At 36.1% G+C, this 27,063-nt stretch overlaps 1 protein-coding gene across 2 annotated transcripts in view; it reads right to left on the bottom strand.

Moving 5' to 3' along the window:
- Window positions 1-75: 75 nt before the first annotated feature.
- Window positions 76-27,063, bottom strand: part of Znf654 (zinc finger protein 654) — a 60,861-nt gene continuing 33,873 nt past the window's right edge. The window contains exons 3-9 of one of the 2 annotated variants that reach the window (XM_005076764.4): window positions 21,490-21,571; window positions 12,901-13,036; window positions 10,315-10,517; window positions 9,649-9,788; window positions 6,948-7,089; window positions 3,833-6,128; window positions 76-3,035 (exon numbers count right to left, since the gene is read on the bottom strand). In XM_005076764.4, the coding sequence (XP_005076821.2) occupies window positions 3,028-3,035; window positions 3,833-6,128; window positions 6,948-7,089; window positions 9,649-9,788; window positions 10,315-10,517; window positions 12,901-13,036; window positions 21,490-21,571 (3,007 nt within the window). In that variant the 3' untranslated portion in view covers window positions 76-3,027. Of the gene's footprint in view, window positions 3,036-3,832; window positions 6,129-6,947; window positions 7,090-9,648; window positions 9,789-10,314; window positions 10,518-12,900; window positions 13,037-21,489; window positions 21,572-27,063 lie in introns of those variants that run through there. The other variant, XM_040750600.1, reaches the window with a different exon arrangement.

The raw sequence follows: 27,063 nt of genomic DNA, 5'->3' as shown, positions 1-27,063 counted from the left end.
GAGATATAAAAATTTCTTTTATATAGCCTGAATTCTTCTTGAAATCAGTGTACTACATAAAAGTGAACACTTGCATTATCAACAAGGACAATGTTTTATTGAACAAATCTATGTACAATACAAAAAGTTTCTTGAAATGAGACACTATTGTTGATTTATTGCAGTTCAATGGCTCAGTTTTAATTTGTACTTTATAAAATGCAAAGTAAAATAATTTAATGTTCAACAAGGAAGCACAAATTTTCCTTCTTGCTGAATCTGTAATATCTTTCACATAATAACAATTCCAAAATGCATATGCAGCATTTGCTCATTCTGAAAAGGTGTTTGACAGTACCAAATAAATTAAAAAATAAACACTATCATCCCTTTTAGGCTTTTCATTCATACAACAACATTAAACCAAACATGAAAATACAGCTAAACGTTCAGTGTGATTTGAAAATAACCACAAGATCAGTGACATAAATTATGTATTCATTATATATTGGTGGTTTTTTAAAAATGAATATGGCTAGTGCCCAAAGTACCAGTGTTCTTGTCCATGGAGACTCCCTCCTGTGCGTCTTGTGTCTAGCAGCAAGGATTTAAGTATGCACTTTTCCTCACCACTGACACATAGAATTTGAAACTTGGTCCATGTATCCACAACACAAAAGTAGAGACGAAGAAAGGAGAAGGAAAAGAATATAAGACAGAAGCTTCCTTTCCTTCTAAATTCCAAACCAGAACTGCTGGAACTTCACACACAAGCAAAAATGTTTTGGAGGAAAATCAAAATAAAACACACATTCTTTCAAGAGGTAAAACTGAGAAATATATAAAGAGGTAAGAAAAATATGGTCAAACAATTTTACATGACATTTTGATTTGATCATATATGAACTCATCTATAAGAAAATTTTCTCCTACCAACACAAGTCAAGAGAAAACCTTCAAATTAAGCTTAAAGACAAAATAACAGGTGGAATTTAAGACATCTTCACACAAACTTCAAAATTAATGAAAATGTAACACTTTATGGATTTATATCAGTGGTTACAACTTGTAAAAATCAAAGAAATGGTGAAATGTTATTAACTGGAAAATATACAAAGCAGAAATTATGTTTCTAAAACAAAAAACTTCATGGTGCAAATGAACCAGTTTCCAAACAGAATTTTTATTATAAGATATACTTTTAAGATGAACTAAAAGTCAATTATTACAATTTTAGTGTCAGGAAATAATGGACAACATTTTGAGTTGAACTTAAAGGAGTTAGAATTTATCAGTTGTACTTATCTGTTATCTGCATGTAAATTCCACAGCCTAATGTAGGCTATATAACAAAACTAAAACAAACTCAAATCTGATTGGCATGGACTAATGACCATCATTGCATAGTTGCAAATGCCTATTGTAAATAATAAAATGGAGAACTTCTAAAAAAATCCTCTGATATAGCATTATTGGAAAACATAATATTTAAAAGTCTGGATGCCACCCTAAAAGTAATGTCACATTTTTATAGCCTCTTTCAAGTAGCCATAATATTCCTAAAGTTTGTAATATGTGTGATGAGATTGTCTGATTTACATAAAACCATGCCAGAATACCTGGAACACTTGGTTAACAATGATGTAAAATGTGTCTAAACAAGTCACCTCTGTGTTTGTATTCTCTTTTTCTCAATTTAGAATAATATACAGTTAGACAGAAGAGATCTTTAAGCATCTCCCTTTTAATAAATAGATAAGGGGGAATATCTAGAGGATTTTTTAACCTGTAAAACATTTGTCTTAATAATTTAATAAGTTAAAAATCTTCCTTAGGAAAATTAATGATTACAAAGGACAATAATGAATTAATATATCTTATTGTGTTCCTGTTGTGCAAATTTTGGTGTAAATGCTTCCTTAAATATAAAATTTAATATGCAGGCCAAATTCATCACTATTGAATAAAGTACATTAATATGGCTTACTTTGGAATTAATTCTAACTGAATAAAATTAATTCTTCATCTGACTCTTAACTGACATACTTTTAAGCCAATTATATTCATAGGACCACACTTAGATAACTCACACTAATGTCTAAAGGACTTTCCTATGAATCATCAAGTGATGTCCTAACACTATGTACAGACAGAATATCCCAGTGTGCTTTTACCATTATTCACATTGAAGAATTTTCAATTCAGTGTTTTCCTGCAACTGTCTAGCATGCGATGGTTTTAGAGTCTTCTCTCATCCCTCCATAGTAACTGATAATGTTCTTACTTTTCTACTTAGCACTGCTGCCTTTTAAATATAACTGACTTTACAGAAGTGAATGATGAAGGTTCTTACCAAGAGCTTATTAGCCAAGCATTGTTTTTGATTTTAATTTTTCAATGGTGGCATGCCATTCACTGAACTTTGACCTGTATATTTAATCATCTGGAAACAAGTTACAATCTTTAGTAGATAGCATGGTGATAAATCAAGCTTCATTTCTATTTATTAGCTTCTAAATTATATCACAAACTAAAGAGCAATGAACGGATCTTTAAAATGTTTGACCAGAAGGGAAGACATATGAATATGCATGACAAGAAAACAAATCCCATTTTCAGAATGGTATACATTGTTTATTGTAAACCAGCTCCCCCTCCACCTTATATTATAATGAATCAACATTATCCTTTTTTCAGTAAGGCCATAGCTGGTTTTTATTTCTGACTAGTTACCCAAATGTATTTCACATGAGCTAAACTGAACATGCTGCTATTAATCACCATAAACTTTTAAAAAGTGTGGTTTCATGGATAACTGGTACTTTGGGAGTTTTATAACCCTTTTGGAGTCTTAGCCGGCACATCTCCTCTGCAAGTTCATTCCAGAAAATGTGCTTTGTCTTTTCTTTAGTAATCCGAGACCACTCTAAAATTAAGGCCATCAGGGAAATAGCAAACTGATGATGCAGTTTCTTGTAGTGTTTTTTATGTTTGCTTGTTTTTGTTTTAAACACTACTGCATGATCAACAGGTCTTTCTGAGACATTATCAGGCACCTGTAAAAAAAAAATACACGTTAATTCAAATTTTATAAATTATAACAGAAAAGGCAAGCCTTGTGTTTCTGGTATCCATGTGTGCATGTGCTTTGTGGTGTAGATATGTATATGCATGCCTGTGTGTGACCACATGTGTTCAAATACACATGGAAACCAAAGGCTGATGTTGGGTTATCTTTCTTGATCACTGTCTACCTTATTTAAGCAACCTCTCTCCCTGGAACCCAAAGCTCACAGATTATGCTAGTCTAGCTAGCCAGCTTGCTTGGTGATCCTGTCTATCCTATCTGAGCCTCCTGCATGCTGGGATTACAGGTGAGGCAGTATGCCAGCCCAGCATTTACATAGGCGCTAGGGATCTGAAGTCCACGCAGGAACTATTAAATGCTGAGCCATCTCCCCAAGCTCTTTACTTCCACTTGTTTTATATTCTACCATGCTGATGAAAATTACTGTTTCTGCAAATTCTATTGTGTGAAACTTGGAGAAAAACCACTGGTAGTAGAAAGAGATTAGTATAGGAAAAGCAGGAGAAAAGAGTGAAATCTTGAGTCCCAGCTGCCACAAGTTCATAAGCCAATGCAAACTACTTGTGAATTTGTTGCTTGATTTGAAACAAGGATATTAAACTCATAAACTCCTGATCATTGTATTTAAATGTATGGAAAAATGCTTTATCATCCGGGCCTCACAGATGTTAATGGTACTAGCAGTACACAAGGATACATTATGGCTATATTGATAGTATCTTTCTATCGCTACCATTAAAGCTACTGAAAACACACAGGACTTACTTTCATCATCTGAATCAAATCCAAAGAGTGTCTGACATTTCTTTTGTGCAAGGTGAGCCTCAAGTGCTTCTGCATTACAGTAAGTGGTCAGGCATTTGCCACATCGTAATCGTTTCACTGGTTTTTTACATATGTTATCTTGATCAGAACAGGCATCTACTCGATCAGTAAGAAATTTTCTGCGTTTTGGCATACTAAGGTATCGTTCATCAAGGTAACTGGGAGGCAAAGGTCTGACATATGGCTTTGTTAAAATTAAGCCATAAGAAGTATGTTCACTTGGAAGATTTGGTTTGGATGGTGCCTGAGATACAGACAGCGAATTGTGTTCTTGTGATACAACACTGGGTAAAATAGAACCATTTTCTGTCCTGTTTCTGTTTATATCTATTTTCAGAGTAGGATCTGATGCAACTAACAGTGTTTGCTCTATTTCACTGTGTCCATTGACTATGTCACTGGGACTATGACTGTTTTCAGGATTTGGCTCTATGGCAGGCATCTTTTGGTCTGTCAAGCTTATATTTGAAACAGTATCGTCAGAATGTTCATTTCCATTCTGAACTAAACTGTCTGTTTTCTTTTCCATAGTGTCTATATATGTCTTTGGTTCTGTAGAATCTTTCCTTGATTTACTAGTAGAAACTGGCTGATAAATCATTTGGTTCTCATTACTAGATGGGTCTATTTCCTGATGATTAGGAACTGCTTCACTTAGTTGTGCAGATGAGTCTGGTGTTTTGCTTAAGTAATGCTGGGCCTCATGTTCATATAACAGAGGAAGATCTTCAAAAAGCTCATGGCATTCTGGAAAACTACACTGAGCTTGAAATATCCTGTGACTCTTTGTGTGTTGGGCAAGCTGGAATGGCAGCTTAAATGACTCATTGCAATTAAAATGCAAACAAAAGTACACATTTGGATAGCTGTGCCTATTAAGGTGATCTATGAAATGTTGAGAATCTTCAAACTGCCTTTGGCAAAATTTGCATTTTCCTTTGCTCCATTTCATCACTGTTTGCCGCACATTTAAATCAGTTGGATGTACAGTCCTTGCATGCATATTTAGAAATCCAATTCTTTTAAATATCCTTACACAACCAAGAGCAGGGCACTTGAAGTTGCCTTCTTGGTCTGTGGCATATACATCTTTTGGATGGCACACAGTTCCATTGATTTTATGAAGTACTGATGTTTCTTGGTTCAGGTCATAATCTTCATAATCATCTTCATTTTCTTCCTCTTCATAGTCATCATCACACTGAGGTAAAGATTCTGAGATATTATTAAAAGTGTCTGGTCTGCCATTTTCAATAGCATTCTCTGGTATACCAATGGGAATTTTAATGAATTCAGTCATGTGTTCACGGATGACCTCTTTGCTTCTGTCACTGGAAGCAGTCAGTGTTTCTATTTCTAAACCCTTAGTATTTGAATTCCCATTTTCAAAAGAAATGGAGGATTTGGAACAGTTTATTTCATCCAGCGTGATGACTTCTGGATCATCCTGTTGTGCTGTAGTGATCTGCTGTCTCTGAATCTTCTTAACATGGTTCTTTAAATGCTTCTGCATAAGTCCTCTGTTCCTAAATTTCCTGCCACATATCACACATGAAAAACTGCCTTTTTTCTGGTGAGCTTGGGCATGCCTTACAATGTGGCCACCAAGGAATTCCTTGTTACATAACATGCACCGGTGTCTTGGGACATTGTGATCCACTTTGGAAGTATTAAAAGCAGTGAGGCTTCTCTTCGCATTAGCATGACCTTTAGGCTGCACTCCAGACATATCATCTAGATCGGTCTCTCCAGTGCTCTGATCTGTGAGTGTGTCAAGTCCTTCATCCACACTCTGCTGTTCCACTGTCTTTTTTAGACTACCTGCAGAACTTTCCAGTGTATTTTCATTTAGAAGTCTCACTGCTGATTTATCACGCAGTAACGCCACACAGTTTTTCTTAATCATTACAAAGTTCCAAAACTCAGGATCAAAAAACAATCCCTTTTTCAAAATTGGAAGTAGTTCAAAACGAACACGATTTTGAACAGTACTTGTGCCTTCGCTATACTCTTCATCAGGACGTCTATAAAGCTCTTCAACGGTGTGGTAGGCCTCTAAAGAGCGCTCAAGAAAAAATACTGAGAGAGCACAAACCCTGACAATCTCTAGATCATTTGGCAAAAAATGTGCAATTGTCTTATAAATTAGGCATTTAGTTTCAGGATCATCATGAAGATCAAGCTGGAGGGCACAACCACATATTTCAACACAAATTTGTAAGCCTTCTTCTTCAACCTGAAAAAAAAAATAATTCTACTAAATATAACTTAAAAACTTTGTTTACAATTTCTTTCAATTCTGAGCTTACTTGGGGGATCATTCTCATTCTCTGACAAAAAGGTTAATCCATTTCAAATAGATGCCAAGAAGTAAATTATTTTTTAAGATCTATGCAAATTTTGTCATACTAAATAGTACTTATAATACTGACATAAGACATTGTTGTTATTATTATACGAGCTGGGCAAGTACTTTATACATATATGAAAGAGGGCATCATACAAATCTGATAAAATATAAGAATGATAAGCATACTAGAAATTGTATGAAGATAAACCAACCTTTACTTCTGCTAGTGATAATTGTATCAGCTTCTACTGCAGAATTTTTTATTGATCCACTGTAGTTGATTTTATGCCTCTAATGGTTGGAACAATCAATACTTATTTGAATAGGACAAGAAATCAGAATGTCTATATGTTATAAGGTTATCTGTGTATGCAAGATTCATGTCCTCCTATTCTCTTATATTCTGTTAATCCCATTTAACTACACACAGTTTTACTATCTGAGACAGTGAATGGTTATGATCAGATCATTTGTAAATTAATGTTCAATATCCAAACCAACAATGGAAAAATGATTTGCCTAAGTCATAAGAAAAACATCTCATATGGAAGCAGTTGTTCTCAAATTAAGTAACTAAATAGACTGGCTTTTCCTCCTCTATTTCATGTACCATGCAGAATGTTCCAAGCTGGAGAGAAAAGATTCTGACATACAGAGAATGCAGCCTTAAAATCCAAAAACTAAAATGATAAATATCATATGTACCTCATCCTTAATGATTTTCATGAAAGGAAATATGACTCTCACATTAGTTGCTGTTCTTAAAAGTTGGTAACACTGATCTACAAACACTTGTTTTGAAGGATTAGTTTTAAGCTGTAGTTTACTCCATATGAAAATCAACTCCCTGTAAATGAGAAAAAGACATATATCAAAAAATAGTTTATTCAAGCACAAACATTAGTTACCTTTCCCTGATTCTATACTGTCCTAGCTAGGATAGACATAAAGTAGTTGTAAATGTGTACATTATTCGTCCTACCTTTGAGATTACTAGAAGTTAAAAAAGAAATAGTTTCCCAATGATATGCTGGCACACTAAGAAATCTATGGTGTTGATCAAAGCAGTTCTAATTTTAATATACTGATACTGAGGTTGTAACTTTAAAACACAACTAGTATACTACCATTACAACACTATCCAAGAATGGAGTCATGTGAGGAAAATTCTGAGTGCCTGTGAGAAAACTCCAAGAAAACAAGACAAAAGTCTGAGACCTCAGTTTTTCGAAAACGCAGAATTGTTCTTGGGATGTGTCCCTCCCAGGTGTAGCAGATAAGACTAAGTTTGCTTCTGATTATTCATTACAACAAGCTACTGTTATTCATTCACATGCATCTATAGAAAAACATGTTTTTGCTACGTGTTTTGCTACATGTTTTGCTTGCCCTTGTGATTGTACATTTTACTCATGTGACTCCTCTTAGCCCTCAGAGTATAAATTGTCTGATGCTCTGAATAAAGTTGGTTGTCACATGAGACTCTAGTCTACCTCATTTATTGCAGTGTCAGCTAGAATAATAAACATACTGATTGCAAAATTAGAAACCAATACTGTAGAGTATTTCATTCTTTTAAAATACTAAAAGTAATTGTGTATTATAGTACTGATTTTGAAACTGTATCTTTTATATCTTTAGATCATGTGCTATTCTGCTAACATGCAATAATACTTTTGAACAAACTATAGAGCACTTATTAACTATTTCACAGATTCTTTTCTAATACATGGTCAAGGATGAATAAAGGTAGTAGCTTTTAATGTAAAGGCATAGGATATATATAGCTCATATATATGAATATAATACTTTAGCAGATTAGCAGTCTTTAAAATCTGCCATAAACGTTATACAAAGCATCATATTTGGAACTACTAAAATAGTTGGTGGTAAGTTTCCCTTTTTTCAAAAGTTGTTTACTATGTATGCCTTGTGAACCCAGCACATGCAAACAGACTTGGGCTCACTGGGTACTGGGCTCCTTTTCTGCATAAGAGGGTGTTTTCCTGTAAGGGACACAAGGTTAACAGAATTCCACTAGAAAGAAATGTAACAATCTGATATCAAAACATGCTTTGGGCCAAGACACAGTAACACACATTCTTCAGTTAAAAATTCATTACTCCATTATTCTGTATTATGAATTTTCTTTTAATGACTGTCACTGCTCTAGTGAGGAAACAACCTTGTGTTTGCTACTCACAGTGATTTTGGTTTTAAATCTGCTAAAGCACCGGCTTCATGAGATGCTTGTTTACGTATTTTATAAATCATATTTCCCAGCCACTAATGCATGCAAATCTCCTCAGTAACAATGTATGATGGAGATAGTAACTGACATTTAAAAATAAAAAAGTCAAAGTTCACTTACCTTTATTCAATATCTTTAAAGACATCCCTAGTGAACTGCCTGGTATGTACTGAAGTTTAATAAGTCACTAGCTTCCTACATACATTCACTGTAACCTTCAAGATACCAAGAAATAACATTTGTTCAATAAATTTTTGTTAGCTGATAATCTTGGGTGTTTTATTTTATTTTTGGTCTGTTACTATTATTTCACAGATGCAAAGCAACTATTCTGTAACTAAGCTATTGTCCCATTCAGATAGTTTGGTAATTATTATATTCCTAAATGCTGAAGCTTCTTGAAGAAGTTAATAAGATATACATATAAAATGAGATTAAATATGTTGGTAAACATTTAAATAGGAGTGTTTTTATAAAAGGGAAATGGATAATGAAAGCAAGCAGATCAATTTAAATTATATTTAACAGCTATATGGCCTAACTCTGCATCAGATTTTTATTACAAAATGATAGCTGGAAACCATAAAACAAATAATCCATTTAGTACTTCACAAATGAACTTATTACAAATATATACAATTATTTTCCAACTTGTTCCAAAATAATATGATATTTTTAAATGAACATTCTTTGCACACAAAAGTTTTGTTTTTAATTATTAGGTGATAAAAGTTTAATTTCCCCCTTGTCTTTGTTAAATCAGAGGTGTAGGGGTCAGACTTGGTAAACAAACTGCATACCTGCCTACGCAACCCCCCAATGGGTCTGGAGAGGTGGTTCAGTGATTAAGAGATTGTACTGATGTGACAGAAGACTAATTCAATTCCCAGCATCCACGTTTGATGGCTCACAAGCACCAGGTAACTCCAGCCCCAGAGAATCTGATGCCCTCTTCTGGTCTCTAAGAGCATGCACTCATATGCGTATACCCATACCCATATACACATAGTTAAAATAGAACTAAACCTCTTGTTATTTTAAGTAGTTGAACACTTTCACACAACTGTAAGGAAAATATAAAGTTTAAACTCCATTAATCAATCCTCCTTCTGTTCATCCTTTCTCCACTTCAACTTACGCATTAGAAACACTTACCATATGTAGTACATGTCACCATTCTGGAGCTGTGGAATAAGAAAGGATTCACAGAGTTGTAAGGCCAGCAAAGTCTTGCCTTCCTTTTCAGTGTTACAGATGATATCAATTCCACTCTTGCAGTCTGTTTTCAACAAATGCTGTAAGAAGAAAGAAGAATCAGCTCCTGTCATCAACAATGTATAAAACTCTAGTTGCAGTTTACTGTTCAAATCTTTTCAGGTACTGGTAATTTACAATTTCTTTTACAGTTATATACCTTATTGGAATACTTTCAGGATCCATTAGTTTTAAAGTATAGCACATATATCTCACGAGTATTTGCAAGGTCAACAATAGCTCTGGGTAAGCAAGATTCAGATTAGGAAATAATTTTCCCTTTTATTGTGAAAAGCAAAATAAAATAAGCATTTAGCTTATTAGCACTTTAAGAGGAAAAATGATGTTTCTCAGTTTTTATTTGGTATCTATATTTTACCAAAATTTAGTAAGTATGTTGTAGTAGACCATTTATTAATATCCGATTATGACTAATTCACACACATTTAGATAATGTGACCTCTAAATCTTTTGTATTACTACAAAAGAAATTCAATAACAGTGGGCTTTTGTTTGAATTTTAGTAAGGTTAAAATGGCAATAGGAAAAAATAGTCTCAAATGATACCTCCCGGAATAGCTGATCTTCTACAGGTGACATAAACAGACAGGTGAAGAGTGCTTGATGGAAGTACAAGTCTTTACCGAGTTCTGGGTGATTTATACAAGATTTAATAAGAGCCATTGCTTCAGGTATGCGTTCACAGGCAATTAGGTATCTGGCACGTAGTTCAAAGAACAGTGGATTTTCAGAACTTAAGTATTTGTTCACTATATTAAAAAAAGAAAACAAATTATTACAAAACACATTCAAACTTGTTTGAAACTTTACAACTAAAACATCCTATCTAATTAGATTATTTAAGTAAAGCTTATTTTTAAATAGTTAATATGGCTGATAAAATGGAAATAAAACATCAAAACAGTGCTCAAGAAGTACTAGTTTAGTTTTTTCTTAGTCTAAAGAAAGGATAAAAACAGAATTAAACTTTATAAAAGGGGAAAATAAAATGTTCTTTAAGTTCATCTATACATTAGAATGTTTCTAGTAGCAATCCTCTAGTGTAAGATTACATACTTTGGCTTCTGATAGTCCCATATTCTCATTATTATATAAGACTGAATGCTAAACTAGTGCATTAAAACCACATTAAATCAGATTAACTGTAGAGAAATGTAAGCTAAGCTAATGAAAAAGCTGAATCATGAATAAATAAATATCAAATAAAATTAATGCAAAGTTGTGCCAAAGAAGTCTATTAATGTGTTCATGTGTCACCAAAGATAATTACTAATTTATGCTTACTTTCATTTTTATAATATACAAACACATGTAACTATGTAAGTTTATTTAAACCTAACAACAACCTTATCATGGGTTCTATATTATTCATTTTAGAGATTAATTGACTTTTCCAATGATAAATTATAAGTGGCAGAAACTGAAGTTGAACCTATATTTTATGATTTTTAAATTCAAACATTTTGTGATTATTTAAGTTCCATCAAAACCTACTAAAGTGTTTTTATTATATTTTATTCTGACTTAAATATTTTACTTATACTTCTGTTTAAAATGTAAAAATAAATGCTGACTTGGGAGTTAATGCAAAAATAAAATTCAGTCTTAACTTTACCATAATGACTACCACCAAAAGAAGAGTCATCTGTTTTAATGAAGCTATGGAGAACCTTTGCCCAAAGTGAAGAATGCTAGTTAGTTATCAAAGGAATGTCTGTAATTTTAATGTGATTCCCGCCTGAGTGCCATCAGCCTTCACACCAGCTAACACCAGGACAGGTCTAGTTCTTACTCAGAGAAGTCTAAGTGCTCCCTTAGAAGCCTAATAAACTTTCTTCTCTCCTTCACTCTTAAAAAAAATTATTATCAAATATTGTTATTGGTGTGTGTGTGTGTGTGTGTGTGTGTGTGTGTGTGTTGTACTTAGGTTAGCAAGCTTGTTAATGGAGATTACACTCAGATTAACAAGCATGTGCAGCAAGTGCCTTTCCCTTCTGAGCCATCAAGCTAGCTCCTGCCTTCTCGCGTTCGTGGCTTTCTTGAAGCTACTCTCTATCTTCTCTGGCCACATTTCCTAGTTTCCTTTCATTACATCCCTTATCTTTCCTATATTTTACTCTATAATTTTCTTCAATTAGCAAGTCTTTCTCCTCAGTTCCAACTGTCTCCCTCTTTTTTTTTCTCTAAGTGCTTTCCAAGATCCAAACATCAAGCAGCAACTACCCTTGTTTCCCTTGGGTTCACCACACATAAGCCCAGCATTATAGTCCCTTCTTCATACTCTCCACCTCTTAATGTGGTGCAAATGGCAATATCCTACCATGTTCAACACATGCTCGTGTAAACCGTTTCCAAGTTGGAAGGGCTTGTCTGTTCTCTTGGGCTTTCTTATAACTGTACGTAAACGCCACAATTTCAAACTATTTTCTACATTTTTGTGCTTATGCACTATATATAGTTAAGTCTATATCCTAAGTTTTGGTAATCTAACATATCCTGGAACTCAGCATATTTTATAATAAGGGAAACTAAAAACAGGTAGGAGTAGAGAAGAGAACCTCATGCTTAAGTAAGAAATTTTGGCTCATAAGAGTTCACTGTGGACCTGTATGACAGGAGCTGATGTCAAAGAAGGATGTAAGTTATGAGGGTATGAGACAAAATTTTATTAGTTTGGGAAATACTGTTCTATCATATTTGAAATTTATTTTATTCATTGCTTCAGCCAAAATGCATCAGTATTAAGCAATTACCATGCACTGGGCACTGGACTAACTATAGAATATAAAAACAATAGTGTATTGCAATAGTAATGGGATAATAAATTTGAAGTTCCAAGTTTCACAAGAGAACTCCTATGCAATGGATATTCCGCATGCTATTTTTATGAAAGGAAGTTTAGGGTTTTAGCTTTAAGAAAACAAATAAACAAAAAAAGACAAAGAAAGCACCCCTACTTAAGCAGATTTTAAAAATGAAACTGAAGGGATAAAAACAAACTCCCTATAATACCCAATAAACATGTCAACAGCCACAGTACCATTACTAGAAAGAAATGTAACAAAGCTGGTGTCAAGGAGCACTTTGGGCCAAGTTAGAAAGAAATGGTTTTGGTTTTGACTCCTGAAGTACCTATCTCCTGAGATGCTGGTTGGGCTTTAAGAACAGCTTGCAACACTGGATCTTCCCAGGGGCCACCATCTCTAATGATTCGAGTCACCAGTTCCAGATTCACATTTCCATATCTGCGGAGGTGATTCTGGCATTCCTACGAGAGAAAAATCATTTTGGCTTTGTGAATTTAAAGGGGTTAAAAACTACTTGTTCATCATTGCTCATAAAGTGACTGATAAGTCACATGATGCTACTAAATTATAAGAGAAAATGGTACCATTGCAACCTAAGTAGGGTTACAAAACCCCATTAGTAACAAACAGGCTTAATGCCAATAGTTACACATGATCAAACTGAGGAAAATCCCATTAAAACAGGGATAAAATGTAACCAAAGGGGAAAACTTACAGCTGAATCACTTGTAGGGAAAGAGCCAGGTTGCAAAAAGCTGAAAATTAAATACTCTGTTAAATTTACATACGGATTCAAAAAGTTCCTGTTAACAATGGCAGGCAAGATCCTAAGGGGGGCCCTGCTCAGAGTGTCCACTCTATGCCAGTGACACATCCCTTGCTCTACCCTGAACTTCTGTCAAATCTAAGCTGCAGGAACAGGTTTCTGACCAGAAAACTCCACTGTCCTTTGTGGAAATTATAATTGTGATTAGCGAATGAAGAAACAACAGGCTGAGGAAAGAAATCAAACCTGTAATAGGAGCAATTTGTATCAGGTTTTAGATAAAGATATATTAATAAAGTGACTAGTAATTAAAAAGTACTCTCCATTGTCTGTATTTTTTTAGATATATACACTGCTTTTAAATATCTTTCATTGTAAAATCTGTAAAAGAAATTCAGTTGGCTTAATCTTATTTACTGAGTTTGATGCACTGGCTGTAAATATAGATCATTTGTTTACTTGTACTCTTATTTCTGGATTACTGTACACTAACTTTTAAAAGTCGTTCAGGAAACTTAGTCTTAGAATTTTGAAAAATAAACTAAGACTGAGTAAATTTATTTTTAAAAAGTAAGTTAAGCTTGAACCCTTAAGAAGAAAAAAAGATGATAATGAAGCTAGCAGTATGTGAATATAGTTAAAAATGATCTTTATAGCAATTAAAGCATAATTGCCAGAAGTTTTTTCTGTACTTACAAAATACCTTAGTATCTTATAAATATTGTTGAATTTTTTACTTATTAGAGGAATTATCAATTAACCAATTTGTGGTCACCATTACTTTACTTTCTATTAAACTATTATATTTTATAACATTTGAACATTAAATTTTAGGCTAAATGTTATTTCTGAGTACTGTTTTCACTTACTGGTTAAGGAAAAGGATGAGTTATTTACTTTTTAAAAGAACAGTGTGGGAGAAATTGAAAAACAGAAGTTTAAAATGGGGTATCCCTGTTAACCAGGTTGGTCTCGGGCTGCTGGCTCAATCAGTCTAACCCCCCAGGCATCAAAGTAGCAGGAACTGGAGGGAGTGGACCACACTTAAAGAACTCAAGTTTTGAGGTTTGGGTTTGTTCTTTTTATAGCAAAAAAATAATTATTTCATCACATAGGTCAAAGGATCATTAAGGTCAAACATTAGTAAGTTAACTCCTAAATGTTATTTAAGGGTGTCCCCAAATTAAAACAAAAAAAAATCCTATTGTGGGCAAATAAGTTAACCTCTCTATGCTCTATCAGTTAATTTGTCTATTAAAAAGAACTTATATCATAAGATTGTTGTGAGGATTAAATAAGAACACATAGTACTAGAAAGTTCTTGGGATATTACCTCACACAGTAAGCACTCACTAAATGTTAGCTTTCATTTCTTACAGTATCTTAACATTTTGAAAAAAATGTGTGTGTGTAAAATAATATATTTTAGCATATTGACCATACCAGATCATTTATTATTAAGAGGTATGTGGGGGGAGGGGTATGTATAACAACACATGAATTACCAGCCATATTCTCAACTATGCTGAGGTATTTAGAACTACCTCAGGTCTGTTATTGTATACTGTCAGTTTTCTAAGAAACAAGTGAAGGTTTAGTATAAACCCTACTAAAAAAATAAATAAATAACTCCCTATTTAAGCCACTGAAAGTTCTTCAGAGAAAGCCATAACAGTCTTTATATTTTTTACAGCTACTACCCCAATAAAATTTAGGAGTGAGATGGGTAGTGCTCTCTCTCTCTCTCTCTCTCTCTCTCTCTCTCTCTCTCTCTCTCTCTCTCTCTCTCTCTCTCTCTGTGTGTGTGTGTGTTGTGAGTGTGCGCACGCACATGTGCAAGAGATGAGGAGAGATACTCTGTTTCCCAGACTGTTCCCAAACTCCTATGCCAAACAAACCTACCTCAGCGTCCGCCCTATTTAGGGTTATAACACGCAAGCCTGCGAGCACACACATACACATACACACACATATACACACACATATACACACACACACACACACACACACACACACACACACGCTGCATCTCATATGATACATTTTTACTACAACATACATAGCACATCACCACACACAAGGGACTGGGGCGGGAGAGAAATAATAGAAAATTAGAGGTCAACAGATTTCAACAAAATCCTTTGTATAATTGGCATAAGGAATTTTAACTAGGCATTATTATTTATACAACATTTTAAAACAAGTAGTGAATTAACATAACTACCGGACAATGTGCTAATCGTATTGTTCTAACCCATAATATAAAAAAGACCTGAAGACTCAAGATATGTATGTAAGATTTATTTGCACACAGGAGCCCACACAAAGAAATACATACAAAATATATTCAGTAGAACAAGCACTTGTAGTCTGAAGAAGGCGGCCTACTGACATCCTGTGCTGCCTGCAGCCAGCAGGGCAGCTTACTAAATCTCAAGTTTTGTCTGAACGAATGAATGAATGAATGAATGAGTTTCTTTGTTTCACTATTTTAAAATAGGACTGGCTTTAATGCTTTCTACTATTCCTCATGCCTATTTTCCTATGATATATGTTATCTGAGAAAGTATGGACTGCCTCAAGCATTAGTATGTTCAGAAGTTTAATTCTGTATTATAGCCTGCTTTTTCAGTGAGCAAAGAATGTCTCAACCCTAATATATTCTTAGAACTACTTTAAAAATGCTAATCCCGCCAGGCAGTGGTGGTACATGCCTTTAATCCCAGCACTCTGGAGGCAGAGGCAGGCGGATCTCTGTGAGTTCGAGGCCGGGCTGGACCGACAGCCTCCGAAACAATACAGAGAAACCCTGTATCATAAAAACCAAAAAAAAATGCTAATCCTATCATTCATTTTTGTCATTTACATGCCTGCTCTTGACAACAGCAGACATCAATGTGGTCAGAATATAATATCTGTTTACTAATAAATTGGATGCTGTATGGGATAACTATTAATGCATAATATTTAGTATCCTCTTGAGGTAAGTGCTGTTCCATGGTCAGGATTCTGGCCTTTCAGAAGACATTAATGCTGACAGGTCTATCTTTTAAAAGCTTGAACTTGGGCTTACTATCACTTATTTCAAAGTTTATGCTTCAATTAGGAGTGACAATACACACCTTTTGTCCCTGCACTCAGAAGGCAGAGACAGATGGATCTCTGTGAGTTTGAGGCCAGTCGAGGCATAGTGAGTTTCAGCCAGGGCTATGTATAGAGACCCTGTCTGGGGGAGAGGGGGACAGCTTAAAAATAACTCTGCCTTTTTTACCTCTTTTTTTTTTCCTTGCTGAAAAATGTGTGGCTCAGGCTGGCCTCAGTGATCTTCCTGCCTCTGCCTCTTTCAGCAAATCCTACCAGTATGCACCACCACAGCCAGCTTTTATACCCCCTTTAAATTATGTAAATTCAATAGATATAGTAAGATTTTTTCAAACATAACATTATTTTTAAACACCAAAAGCAAACATTTCTCAGGAAAAGATATATAGGGATTATGAAGCAGTCAACTACTTTAAGTAGATAATGCCAATGAAAAGTAACTAAAGCATTATCTCACCCAATAAAACTAAGACTATAGCCTTCATAAAATAGTTTTTTAAAGAATCTAACCTTGATTCTAACATCGATTATTCATTTCCAATGTTACAGGTATAGTACACTTGCTAATATCATTTCCTTTATGTTTCTCACAATTAAACATTTTTTAACTTTTATTTACTTTTATTCTATGGCACTGGTGTTCTGTCTGCATGTACGTCTGTATGAGGGTTTTAGATCTCCTGGAGTTACAGATAGCTGTCAATCTTCACGTGGGTGCTGGGAATTAAATCCAGTCCTCTGGAAGAGCAGCCAGTGCTTTTAACCACTGAGCCATCGCTCCAGCCTTCAATTAAACATATTTTAATTTCCCTTCTTATACACACCGTCAAAAGTAGACTCCTACAGTAAATATTTGAGGTTTTCATCTTACAGACTGTGAAGTAAACAGTTTGAAAAAGTGCACCTAAATTAATAACTTTATGCACTGTTATGATAAAACACTTGACAAGCAGCAATATAAGGGGGGGGGGTTATTCTGGCTCCCAGTTCAAGGGCACAGCTTGTGATGGTGGGGAAGTCATGGCAGCAGAAATCTGGAGCAGTAGGTCACAATGCTTCCAGTCAGGAAGCAGAGCAAGATGAATGCCAGTGGTTAGCTCTGTTTTCCATTTTGATTCAGTCCAGAATCTCAGTCCATGGAATGGTGCCACCTATAGTTAGAGTACATCTTCCCACCTCAACCTAACCCCAATAATTCCTGACAGTCAGGGCCAGTGGCTCACCTAATCTAGCTAATCCCTCACAAACATGCCCAAAGACTTGTCTGTCAGGTAATTCTACATCCTGTCAAGGTGACAGTATTGAACATCACAAGACTTATTGGTTCAATGTATTGAAGCTCGGGAGGGAGGGAGGGAGGGAGGGAGGGAGGGAGGGAGGGAGGGAGGGAGGGAGGGAGGGAGGGAGGGCTGTAGTTTAAAAAAAGTGGCACTCAAGAGAAAGACAGAATGCCACAGGGTTCAAGCAGAGGCTTTTTATTGTGTTTTGTTTTAACTGGGGTAAGGGATCATAAAAGGGGAAAAGGAAAGGGGAGAGGAATGGGGAAGAGAGGGAGGGAGGGAAAAAGGGGAGCAGACAGAGAGAGGGAAAGAAAAGAAAGAGAAAAGGAGGGAAGGTGGGCAGGGCCCTTTTAAGAGAGAACATAGTGAACGTGCACAGGTGGTGCTCTTAGGGGCATCCTGTCAGAACTCCAAGGACAGGCCAGTACAGATGCCTGGATAGTAATAGGAAGGGAGAAGACAGAAGGAGGGAGGGAGGGAGAGAGGGAGGGAGGGAGAGAGGGAGGGAGGGAGGGAGGGAGGGAGGGAGGGAGGGAGGGAGGGAGGGAGGGAGGGAGGGAGGGAGGGAGGAGGAACAGAAGGAGGAGGGAAGAAGAGAGGGAGAGAAGGAAGGAGGGAGAGAGGAAGGGATAGGAGGAGGAGGGAGGGAGGGAGGAGAGGGGAAGGAAGTAAATTAAACTTGAGAAATTGTTTATCCTTCAATTGTTTTCATAAACAAAGCAATACTAGCAGATTAAAACTGAATTGTTGGGCCGGGCGTTGGTGGCACACGCCTTTAATCCCAGCACTCAGGAGGCAGAGGCAGGCGGATCTCTGTGAGTTCGAGACCAGCCTGGACTACCAAACGAGTTCCAGGACAGCCTCCAAAGCCACAGAGAAACCCTGTCTCGAAAAACCAAAAAAAAAAAAAAAAAAAAAAAAAAAATCTGAATTGTTGGGAGAAAAAAGAATGTCATTATCCTGCACTAGATCTGACAGTACAGTGAAGGAGAGAATAAAGGGTTAATATTTGAAGTAGGGGAAAGACATCATACATATTTAAAATGGAGTAGAGCAAAGACCAGTATCTAATTAAGTAGATAATAAGAAAAATTCAAAAGTGTTCCTCACAAAATGCCTTTTATTAAGATGATAGAGTTGTATTCTTTTAACTGCTGTATTATTTTTCATTGCCGTGATAAAATACTATGACAAAAGCAACTTATGAGAGAAAGGTTATTTGACGTATGATTCCAGAGGAGGAGTCCACAATTGTGGGGAGGCAAGACAGCAGGCAATCAAAGCAGAAAGCTGCGAGATCACATCTTCAACCACATGCGGAAACCAGGGCAACTGGAAGTGGGTGAGTCTATAAATCCTTAACTGTGCCCCAAAGTACTTCCTGCAGCAAACACATACCTCCCAAAGATTCCATGACCTCCCCCAAACAGTGCCACTAACTGTCTTAAAATGGTGTCAGGGACATTTTGGCAGGAGTGATGCTAAGCATACTACTAATTTAGCTCATACAATGATTATATTCAGCCAGTACAATTACTACCCCTCCTTTTATAAGTGAGGAAACTATTAAATAAAATATAAAACTTGTCTAGCATGAAGGAAGGTGAGCTGTAAAACCGTGCTATTTGTAGTCTGATGACTAAAGCGCTTGCCTCTGGAATTATACCTGCCGTCTAGAAGGAAGGATATTATGTTAGTAGACAATAGCTGGGGAGAGGAGACACGGGTGGAACTGCTTGTACATTGTACAGCGAACTCCAGTGAAGACGCACCGGGGAATCATCACTCGCGCTCCTGTGGTCTATACCCTGTGTGAGGTGAACTGACATTCTCTTGTCATGTAACAGGGGAGCACAGAGTTCACACGTCCAGAGCCAGGAGTTGGTGCCATCAACATAACCTAGGAGCTTGTTAGAAAGCAGACCATCAGGTTCCACTTTACACTACTTCATCAAGCTCCTCAGAAAACCTTACATACATTAAAATATGAGCAACGCTCAGTTTGTCCCAGTTCATAATGTGAAATACAAAGAGCACAACATTAAATCTATAATATAACTCTACAGATGATGGACAGAGGTGAGATGCTAAGGAAATACAATCTTTTACTAAGACAATATAGTAAAGATACTTCAGAAGTCTACAATAGATTATAACTGTGCTATTAATAATCAGTCAGAAACCAGGAAACTTTCAAAGCTCCTCAAATGCAAACTCTATGGGGGTGTACAGGATAAGACTGCATGTTGACCTTTGCAACTCTCAAAGGTAAGAAGCCTGGGAAACAACCAACAGAATATGAAAATGGATTCCCCAGGTAAAGCTAAAATGAAAGCCAAAGGTTTAAAGCTTCTGTGAGTTAAAAGGCTCAAGTAAACTATGTAGTGACCCACACCTGTAATCCTAATATTTAAAGAGAGTGGGGAAAATAGGCTACCCCAAAAAGTCAAGATCATCCTGGGCTATATTGTAAATTTTAAGCTAGGCAATGCTACACAGTGCAAAACTACACAAAGAAGACTCAAGTAACTTCAGACTAGAAAGAAGCCATAATCATAGAAGTAGAAGAAATTTTTAATCTGTGGGGCATGAAGTTTGTGCACTGTATGTATATGTATATTAATGTGTGTGAGTGTATACAGGCGCATATGGAAGTGTGTTCATGAGTGTGGAGGCCAGAGGTTGATGATGGATGTCTTCCTCAACTGCTCTCCACCTTATTTTTAAGAGTCTTTCAACTGAACCTGGAGCTTCTCAGTTCAGCTAGAATGGATAGTCAGGGAGCTACTAGTTACTGCACTGCGATTACAGACTTCTCTGCCACAGCTATGTGTACAGCTATATCTAGCACTTTTTCTACAATAACATGTGTGAACACCTGCATGTCAAACCACACATGAGATTGACAGACCAACCCCTTGGGAATTGGTTTTCTCCTTCCACCATGTAAGATCCAGGGATTGAACTCAAGTCATTCAGTTTGGCAGCGATCACCTCTACCCTTAAGTTATCTATCCAGACCCTAACTTTTATAGATGTTGGAAGCCAAATTCAGATCCTGATGTTTTGAGGGCAGGCATTTTACCAGCTGAGCCCATCTTGCTTCGCGACAGGGTTTCTCTGCATTGTTTTGGAGGCTGTCCTGGAACTCGCTCTGTAGACCAGGCTGGCCTCGTCATTAGTCATTCTTGTCTAGATTTGTTTCTTTTCTTTACTTACATTAGACACCAAAACAACAACCTGCAGAGGTTCCTATGAGATGGGAAAATCAGCCAGGCAAAGGAAAAAACAACATATGGCAAGCAGTTTGCTTGTAGTATCACCAAGACTGCTTCTTCACCAGAAAAAAAGTCACTATATTCCCATATACACTTAGGTTCTTTAAGTATGGTAGCCACTCTGGCCTACGAAATGTAGAATTAGAGTCTGGATATAAGCTGCTTGGGAATACAGCTAAAATTTATCATGATCTTTCTTCACCTGCCAATATAGGGAAAACATTAAAACTGTCACTTAGTGACCATAACAACTTTTTTTTTTTAAAGTTTTTTGAAACAGGGTTTCTCTGTGTAGCTTTGCAGACCAGGCTGGCCTCAAACTCAAAGAGATCTACCTGCCGCTGCCTCCCAAGTGCTGGGACTAAAGGCGTGCTCTACTACCGCCCAGCTGATCATAACAACTTTTAAGCAATATTTTAGTATGACAAAGTATTTTTAGAGAATAAAACTGATGTGTGTATAATATATGAAACAGTGAACTGTTTTACCTGGAATGAGCCAAGAATATCCTTTAGGGGTTCTTCGTAAAACTCATCTCTTCCGAAGAACAGGAGCAACTCAAAGAAACTCCTGGGGAAAAAAAATAATTTTCATTGCTTTGGGGTTTTGTTCTACTTTAAAAGACTACCAAGTTGTAACATCTATGTAGTATCAAATATTTTACTTATAAATACTTGGTTTAAAGAAACTCATTAAAGGGTTAGGAACTTAGCTTAGTTTTTGTAGCATACACAAAGCCCCTCCTTCAGTCCCTAGGACAGCATAGAAAGAGGTGTATTGATACATGTCTCTAATCCCAGCATTTGGCAAGTTAAAACAAGATTAGAAATTCAAGGTCATCCTCAGTCACATACCAAGTTTGAATCCAGATTGGAATACATGTCTCAAAAAAAAAAAAAGCTTTACAAAGCACAAAAGTAATATTGCACAATAGGCAACAAGAGATAAAACATCAAGTCAGAGCATTGTATATGGAAGTCCTTATTATCTGAGGCTTTAGATTTCTACTTGGAATTCTAGAATGTATCCTTCATACATCAAGGAAGAACTACTATGCGCTGCCTTTTGTACACACACCAACATATAATATTTATATTTTGGTAGATTACCTAGGGAGACTAGAAACTAATAAAAGTAGTTATCTCTCTTTAGTATAAGAAGGAAGGAAGAAGTCAAAAATTAACAACTGGAAAATGGAAAGGGAACCAGTTGGAGAAAGAAGGTTGAATAAGTGAGTGTATTGGTGGATGAATATGGTTAAAGTTTATTTGTATATAAAAATCTCATAATAAACCTATTATTTTATACAATGAAAATACTCTAACAATGGAGACAGACAGAGAGAGAGAGAGAGAGAAGAGAGAGAGAGAGAGAGAGAGAGAGAGAGAGAGAGAGAGAGAGAGAGAGAGAGAGAGAGAGAGAGAAATGAAGTTGCCACATCAATTGGTTTTCCTTTTCAGACAGCATCACATGCTACAACATGAAGTAGAACTTTACAAAACTGGAATTAGCTAAGGATGGAGCTCAGTGGGAGACTGCTTACACAGCATGAACAACACCCTAGGTTCAATTCCTAGCACTGGACAGGAGTAAAAATTGGAATGAAAATTTCAAACCTCTTTATTAACCGAGTTTGATAATATTAGTCTTTTGTTGACCTTTTAGCAATATTATTAATAACCTCTTCCCCAAGAGCAGATTCTATCTCAAAAACCATTTTTTTTCTCATTAGAGACATAGTCTCCCTATGTTTCCCAGAGGTTAACCTCAAACTCTTAGATTCAAAAAATCCTACCTGTGTCAACTTCTGAAATAGCTATGATAGTTGCCTACCCAGGGCCATCTAAAAAGTACTGTACTTATTCATAAGAAATAACTCTTCCAATTGTAAAATTGATTACAGCAATTTATTCGTATTCCAGGCTCGATGTGTAATTCTAATTTGATCTTTCTACTACATCTGCAGCTAATTCCTCTACTGGAGTCTTGAACCTTTTAAAAGTTATTCTTAAAGGATTGAATCAACTTCAAATCCCCATACATATTTTTTTTTACATCCTCCTATGAACTTTAAGTGTTTGTTTTCATTGCAACCTAGAATAATGAACCATTTCCAGAAGGATTTTAGTATACTTTACCCAGCTCCATCAGGGTATCACCACCTAAGACAAATATTGTCTTACAAAATAAAATTATTGAATAATAAGACTTGAAAATTTAAGTTACTACTCATTGCAAAATAGATATATAGGCATGAAAACAACATTAGTCTCATTGTAAACCTTCATCTGAGTGAACAGGTCCATTGACAGCAAACAGCATACTTTGAAAGGAATCTTTCTCTTTAATCAGTAGGTCTTAAGGCTGGACTTAAATATTCATAAAAGCATGTTGTAAACAGATGTACCAGTATTCAGGCATTGTTATACTAGTAGAGCTTGATAGATACTTGAGAATTCTTAAATACCTGAGACTCTTCAGAAATGTCAGATAAGCTTCAAAATAAAGTCACCAGCAACATTAACTATTAATAAGAGTCAGTTTGGCTTGGAACAAACTTCTTTACCTATTTGATCCTTACAGTTGGACATCTTTAAACCTTTTTCCTTGTTGTCCCTTTTCACTAAAAAATTGTTACATAATGCTAGGTGTATAGGTGTATAGGTATGCAAAACAGGTATACAAACCACTTACTCATAACTACTAAAAACTTTACTGTAAAGCAATTCTTCATTATACATTTAAGTTTACCACTTACTAAAGATGAAAGTAAATCTCTGTAGTTCTTTACTGTTACATTGAAAATTATATATTGGTTGGATATTTTATAATTTATGATATAGAGTACACTGTATTCTTCAGAATTGACTGATATTTTGGTTTTATAATCATCAATGTTGAGAATGATCATATAAATACATAGTACAAAATGGCAGAAGTATGTTTGGGGCCTTTCAGAAATTGCCTACAGTCTTGTCCTATTCCCAAGCCCAAATTCATTTACTGTTTCTTTGTAAGATTCAAACCAGTTCTCAAAGAGCTACTTTTACAGACAAAAAATTCTAACACAATACTGATGGAGAATGTCCATACATACACATACATATACATACATACATATATATATATATATATACATATATATGTTTCTTATTGGTTGATGAATAAAACCTGATTGGCCAGTAGCCAGGCAGGAAGCATAGGTGGGACTACCTGATGAGGAGAATGCTGGGAATAGGAAGGCACAGAGGAGCAGCCCAGGAGACACCATGTAGCCGAAGAAGGAATAACAGGTCTGGGCATTCTCTGGTAAGATAAGGCCATGTAGAAATACATAGATTAATAGTTATGGGTTAATAATTAAGAGAGAGCTAGCCAATAAGAAGCCCAAGTCATTGGCCAGTTTATAATTAATATAAGTCTCTGTATATTTATTTGGGGCTAAAGGGCAGAAGGACCAGGTTGGACAGAAACTCTGGCTATACAATGCAATACAAAGATATGCTAATTTGATACATATATGCTGAGAAATGGCAGGAAACTATTAAAAGTCTTTGTTTTCTAGAATTAGACTATTATGTTTCTCTAAGAAGAAAATTTTGTACATACAGTAAAAAATACTTCAATTTACAGCATATTTTTAAATCTGTGCCACGGTTTTGAGGCTGCATTTGTTGGTACTGTTCAGCATAATAAAACAGACAGTACAATGTATGCATGCTGTGTGTTCAGAAGCAAGGCTAAAGTGAAGTTGTATGATGGCCAGGTGAACAATATCAGAAATTCTTTAATTCATCACATACTTCAACCTGAATTAAATTTTGGTCATTGCATGTTTACAAACTTTAATGTTTGTCAATATTTTACAACCCTTCCATTAAGTTGCCAACTCTGTGTGGTCACAACACAGTTTCAGAAGCTATCCCCTAGACAGTATTAGCCTGTAATGAAAGGCAATTCTACACTGAAAGTCTGTTTATCTACTACACTAGATAGCATGGCTTCTAGTTAAATCTTCAATAATCATTGATTAAAAGCTTGGTCATCAGCTTGTGGCACTGTTGGGAAGGTCCAGTAATAGTCCGTAAGTCATTATTTGTATACCCATGAAGGAGACCATGGGTCTCTGGAATCTTCCTCTCTTCTGCTTCCTTGCTGCCATAAGGTAACCAGTTTTCTCATCTATGAACTTTTCTGCCATGATATATAGTGTTGCTAAAGACCCAATAGTAATGATGTCAACTGACCGTACACCGAACCTCCAAATTTTTTAACTAAAATAAGCGTACCCTTGGGGACTGGAGAAATGGTTCAGTGGATAAAGTGCTAGCTTTCCAAGTACAAGAACCTGAGTTAGGAAGCTCAGCATTCATATAAAAACCAAGGGCAGTGGCATGTACTCACAAGTCCAGTACTGGGGTGGCAGTGGGGTAGAGACAGATGAGACCTTGGGACTCACTAGCTAGCTTATCTAAGCAAAACAGCAAACTTGAGGTTCAATGAGAGATCCTGGCTTTTAAAAATTAAGGTGGAGAGTAATTATAACCCTGTCATCAATTCTACCCAACACATACAAGGACAACCCTTGCACATACACATGCATGTACTCCACGAACAAAATAAGTAAACTGGCCCTCTTTTTAAGTTAGTCATTTTCAAGGATTCTATTATAGTAAAGAAAGTTGTCTAACTGCCATGTCCATAAATTGTCTTAGCTAGATCTTCTGGATACTTCTTCAGCTTCTACATCAGCACTCCTGCTCCATCTAGTGCTTTTGCGTGATAGAGAAGGCTTCCTCCCTAAAAAATGAACAAATGAACTTCTACTAACATCAATCTTTTTTTCATAGAGCCTCTTCAGAGAACTGAAAAGAGTTAGGGCCTTGGGTGCCCTTGCATACAGTTTACACATACGTTGATTACAAAGCTAAATATCTAAAACAAAAACAAATAAACAAACAAAAGCCAAGCATGGTGGCATACACCTTTCCTTCTAGTGGAACATTTAAGTGGACTCAGTTCCAGGCCAACCAAGGCAGTGAAACCCTGTCTCACTCAGAAAGGAAGTGGGGGAGTTGAGGGGAAGAGGGCAGAGAAGAAAGAGGGAAAGAAGAAGAGGGGAGGGGAGGGGAGGGATGGGGGGAAGAGGAGAAAGGAAGGGCGGGATGGAACACACCTTCAATCTCAGCAGAGGCAGGCGGATCTCTGTGAGTTCGAGGGCAGTCTGGTCTACAACAGTGAATTCCAGGACAGTCAGGGCTACACAGAGAAACCATGTCTCGAAAAAACTAAAACAAAAAGGGTAGTAGTAGTAGAGGAATAACTAATTGTATATTCTGTAAAGCCTCTGTTATTGCAGAATATTCCTTTATACTGCGAAGATGTGTCACTGCGATTGATTGGTTTAATAAAGAGCTGAATGGCCAATAGCTAGGCAGGAATAGGTTAGGCAGGACTTCTAGGGACAGAGAGGTCTGGGGAAGAAGAAAGGCAGAGTCACCAGCTGAACACAGAGAAAGCGGGACATGCAAGAGGAGAGGTAAAAGCCATGATTCATGTGACAGCACATAGATTAATACAAATGGGTTAATTTAACTTATGAGACCTAGTTAGAAACAAGTCTAAACTAAGGTCAAGCTTTCATAATTAATCATAAGTCTCTGTGTCATGATTTGGCAACTGGTGGTCCAAAAAAGCCTAATACATTCTGATATGTGAACAAATAGATTAATGAAACCAGAGGAAAAATAAAAAGATAGTGTTCTTAAATAAAAAAAAAACTTCAGCTAAATATTAGGGACATATCAACTCAGTAGCCAAGTTTTAGGTAGCAGCATATCAAATTACTGTATAGCCAAATGCTAAAAATACAGATATGCGCCCTACCCTCCAAATATGGGAAACATTCAAACTAAATCTAGCTCAAATACAAAAGATTAATCAATGAAAACATAAGAATAAGATTCCTAGCAACAGAACCGTCTTTATGACTCAAAACTCAGAATCAAGGGGAAAATATTGGTAAATCTCAATTACTCCTTAAAATATATGTGGATTTCAAA

Source organism: Mesocricetus auratus, unplaced genomic scaffold (genome assembly GCF_017639785.1).
Source record: "Mesocricetus auratus isolate SY011 unplaced genomic scaffold, BCM_Maur_2.0 Super-Scaffold_100008, whole genome shotgun sequence".
In the NCBI taxonomy this organism is placed as follows: domain Eukaryota; kingdom Metazoa; phylum Chordata; class Mammalia; order Rodentia; family Cricetidae; genus Mesocricetus; species Mesocricetus auratus.
The sequence above is the reverse complement of the archived record's forward strand: the minus strand, read 5'-3'. Positions and strand labels throughout refer to the sequence as shown.